General features: G+C 45.2%; 1 protein-coding gene across 1 annotated transcript in view; it reads left to right on the forward strand.

Annotated features, from left to right (window-relative positions):
* Faf1 (Fas associated factor 1) overlaps positions 1-4054 on the forward strand; it is a 424408-nt gene extending 420354 nt beyond the window's left edge. The window contains exon 19 of the mRNA XM_004639141.1: positions 3792-4054. Within this exon, the coding sequence (XP_004639198.1) occupies positions 3792-3875 (84 nt within the window). The 3' untranslated portion in view covers positions 3876-4054. The remainder of the gene's footprint in view (positions 1-3791) is intronic.

The following is a 4054-nucleotide window of genomic DNA, read 5'->3' on the forward strand; positions in this document are numbered from 1 at the left end:
AAGGCATCAGGGACCGCGGTTCAATCCCCCAGCACCACATGCCAGCCAGCCCCGCCCCCTGGTGGGCTGAGCGGGCCACACACACACCACACACACTCACACTCTCTCTCTCTCTCTCTCTCTCTCTCTCTTTCTCTCTCTCTCTCTCTCAAATAATAAATAAAAAAAAAATTTTTTAAAAAAAATAAAGTTCTCGCTGACCAGCCGAGTTTTGCTTCCCTGCAGTTGGGCCTTACCAGTCCTAGCTGTACCCACTGAAGCCACACAGAACACCTCTGCTCTCTCTTATTGTCTGCCTAAAAATTTTCAAAGAGGTTGGCATAGCCATCTGTCTGGACAGTTCTGTTCTTCAGCTAGTTCAGCCAGATTTTAGGCTCCTCCTTACCTGAGGTCCCTCTTAGCATGTTCCATGCCCTTCTTGAGAGGGGCCCTGAAGGCTGCAGAGTGGCTTCATGAATGGCCAGTATTTCACTGAAGAGAAAAATGGTGCCCTACATCCCCTTTGTTTTCCCTCAAGTCTCTTTGTCCAGGCCAGGTAAAAATGGAAACAGAGATGGCCCTTATTTGCATTGAAATTTCTGTCCAAAATTACCTTCAAAGAAAAAACTGCTTGATCTGGAGCGGCAGAGGGAGGGCCCCACCCACACCATGTTTACTTGGAAGCAGCCCATTGGTGGCACAACTACTACAACTATCAAGGGGGTCTCCCCAGTCAGGAAAAGGGCTGTGTTCTACTGGACAGAGGGGTAGAAACAAAGGCATCCTGGTGCCCAGGCTCCAGAAGGCCTTGAAGGTGAAGCTTGAGCTTGGTGGTTGGAGAATAGGTCCCTATTCCAAGAATGCTCCAATCAGTGTAGCCACCCCCTTTTGAGCACTTAACTGCCTCAGGACTGCCAGCAGCTTTCCTACACTCTCCTTAGCCGTCACCGCCTAGGAAGGAGAGACCCACTTTATAGGTAGGAACACAGGCTCTTTTGAGGTCATGTAGGTAGTAAATGGCAGGCCTAAGATTTTGATCTGGGTTTGCTTCTCTCTTGCATTATTGTGCTGCTCAGACCCTTTCTAGTTTTAGGCCTAAAACAGGTGGCACCCACTTGAGCTTCCATTGGCTTAGCTCCCACAACCTTTCACAGTTGCTATATGGAATAAATGCAATAATATATTTAAAGTGCCTGGTGTGACAAACTAACATGCATGCTTAGGCAAAATGCAGCAGCCGGCCTGCCATGCTGGCTCCGCCCCTGGGGCGTGTTGAGGCGGAGATTAAGATTGAGTATGGTGGCACATCCTGTAATTCCAGCGCTTGGGAGGCTGAAAACAGGAGAATCACTATGAGTCTGATCTACGTAGTGAGACCCTGTAGACCCTGTACTAAATACATTAAAAATAATAATAAAAATCAATAAAGTACCTGGTGTTTAATAGGTGCCTAAGAAATTTGTTTCCTTCTCAAATTTCAGGTCTTCTACTTAAAAGTGACTGAAGAAAATCGCTTAACTTTTCTTATGTCTGTTTACTTATGTGGAAACTAGATGTAGTTGATGGACCTCTAACCTTGCATCTTGTTGGTCCCCACACTGTAGGCCTCAATGCCCCAGCCTCTGTTTCTCCCCAGCACATTTTCCTGCCTGTTCTCAGCTCTGGCACTATTATGGTTTTGGTTTCTCTCAGCAAACATCATATTTACAAACCACAAATAACAAAGTAGAAGATGCCGGAAGAGCTCTGGCATGTTAATTAAGAACAATAGCGGAAGCAGCTGGGCACAAAATGCCAAAGAGTCGGAAGAGGAGGCAGCAGAGCTCTTTGTTGACAGAAGCCAGTGCAGTACTGTACATTAATTGGGGAAGTGGGTAAACATTTGCCAGCAGCTTGCCCCCCAGGGCACTGGAAGACAGACAGCAGTATGGGCCCTTGCCACTGCCTTACCTGTCCATCTGCCCATAACCCTAGAGATACTAGCAGAGCCAGCTTTCCCTGGGTACCCTGTAAGCAGAGACGATTCTGCGGGTGGGTGGGTCTACTTAACAACCCTCCTAGGAATACCAGGTTTCTGTCTGGATACAAAGATAGTGTTCCACCTTCAGCTTGCCAGCCTGCCTGTGACATCCAGCCTTGACCCCCAGGGTCTCCCCTTCTCTGTAGCTACATGACAGCCATCTGATTAGGAGAGGCTTGGTTGAGCAAAGACAAGATTGTCTGCACAGGGGTTATCTGCAGTCTCTCCCACAGGCCCTGGAGGCAGAACTCCTGAAGGCAGCAGAACAGCAGCCTCAGGACTGACTAGAGCCTGCGTACCCTTCCATTGCACACCCAGACCTGCTGTTTGTCTGTTTGTCCATCCACCTCTACAGTTGCTCTCACTCCTTGCCACCATTATTGACACCTACTCTGTGTCAGACAGTGTTCTAATTATATGTTTTTTTCTTGTTTAGTCCTTACATCAGCTCTTCAAAGTTGATACTTATTCCAAAACCACAAAGCTGAGAGCCAACACAACTGTAGTTTAAACCAGTCTTTCTAATTCTCAGCCTGTATCCTTTCCACTAACTAGTATTTCTTTACATTTTAAAATTCATGGGGGCTGGGGATACAGCTCAGCGGCATAAGGGCCTGCCTGACAAGTGCAAGGTCCTGGGTTTGATCCCCAGTACTGCAAAAAAAAATAAAAATTCACAACTCTGGGGCCAGCAAGATAGCTCAGTAAACTAAAGCACCTGCTTAGGCAGGTGCAGGGACTGCAGTTGGACCCCGTTATTCAATCCCCAGCCCCACACACTGCAAGCCCCACCTCCAGGGCAGGCTGAGCAGGCCAGAATCTGGGCGTAGTGGCACATGTTTGTAATCCCAGCAATGGGGAGACTGAAAGCAGGAGGATCACTATGAGATCCTGAAAAAGCCAAATATATTTTAAAAATATAAATAAATAAAATTCATAATCCTTTTTTATAAACAGGAAAATTTTTATTTCTTTCCTCACTCTCAGATTCAAAAGACTTTACTGTGCCAGCCCTGCTACTTAGCCCAGGAAAACATAAACCTAATTTAGGATCCCTATAGCGTATCCCATAATGCCAAGAAAATTTTGTCTAGATTTACTTTCAATAGTTCATATTTATTTTGAAAACAAAGTTGCATTATAAAAAAAAAGTTGCATTATAAAAAAAAAGTTGCATTATAATGTAGATTTTGTTCAAATTAAATAGACACCCAACAGAGAGCCTATGATATGTCTACCCTTACCAAGGAAGATAGTCCTATCATTGTGGGTATGGTGGCATGCCTGTGTTACAGTTTACCACAGGTAGTACTCACAGGAGGAAGACTTAGCTCTTGTCCCATCAAAGGCTTAGCTGCTACACCAAGCAGAGTAGGGCCTCTCTGTGATCAGAAGCTAACCAGAGGTCCCCCAGGAATGCTATTCAGCTCTATGTGTACCATCTTTTTCCTAAGAGCACAGAAGGTTGAGTCTCCAGAAGCTAGCTTCGGGCTGGGGGTATAGGTCAGTGGTAGAGTGCTTACATACATACGTACATACATACATACATACATACATACCTATGCCTTGAGGTTAGTGCTGGTTCCTCCACTGAACTGAATTCCCTGGCTTCCCCATATAAAATGGAAATAGCTGTATCACAAGAGTTATCACCTATACCACAGAGCTATCTTGAATGTAAAATGCTCATGCCGGTGCATAATAGGCTCAACATTAGTGTGCCTAGATGGAGTACCTTGTGGAAAAGCTTGTGTTATTACAGTCTTTTTAATATATATTTTCTTTTTTTCAGGTCACTCAGCTAGACCCCAATAAATCATTATTGGAAGTAAAGTTGTTCCCTCAAGAAACACTTTTCCTTGAAGCAAAAGAGTAAACACAGCTCAGCGGTGGAACCAGCCATTCCTTGACAAGCCAGTGGCCTGCATCAAGAGATAGGCGCCTCACCAACCCACCCACATGCTCGTCTCACTCAATTCAGTGTCACACTTCTGCCTCTTGCAAGATTGCTGGAAAAAAAGTAATAATAAACATAGCTACTTAAAATTTCCCATC

This window comes from Octodon degus, unplaced genomic scaffold, assembly GCF_000260255.1.
Source record: "Octodon degus isolate 3935 unplaced genomic scaffold, OctDeg1.0 scaffold00107, whole genome shotgun sequence".
NCBI lineage: Eukaryota > Metazoa > Chordata > Mammalia > Rodentia > Octodontidae > Octodon > Octodon degus.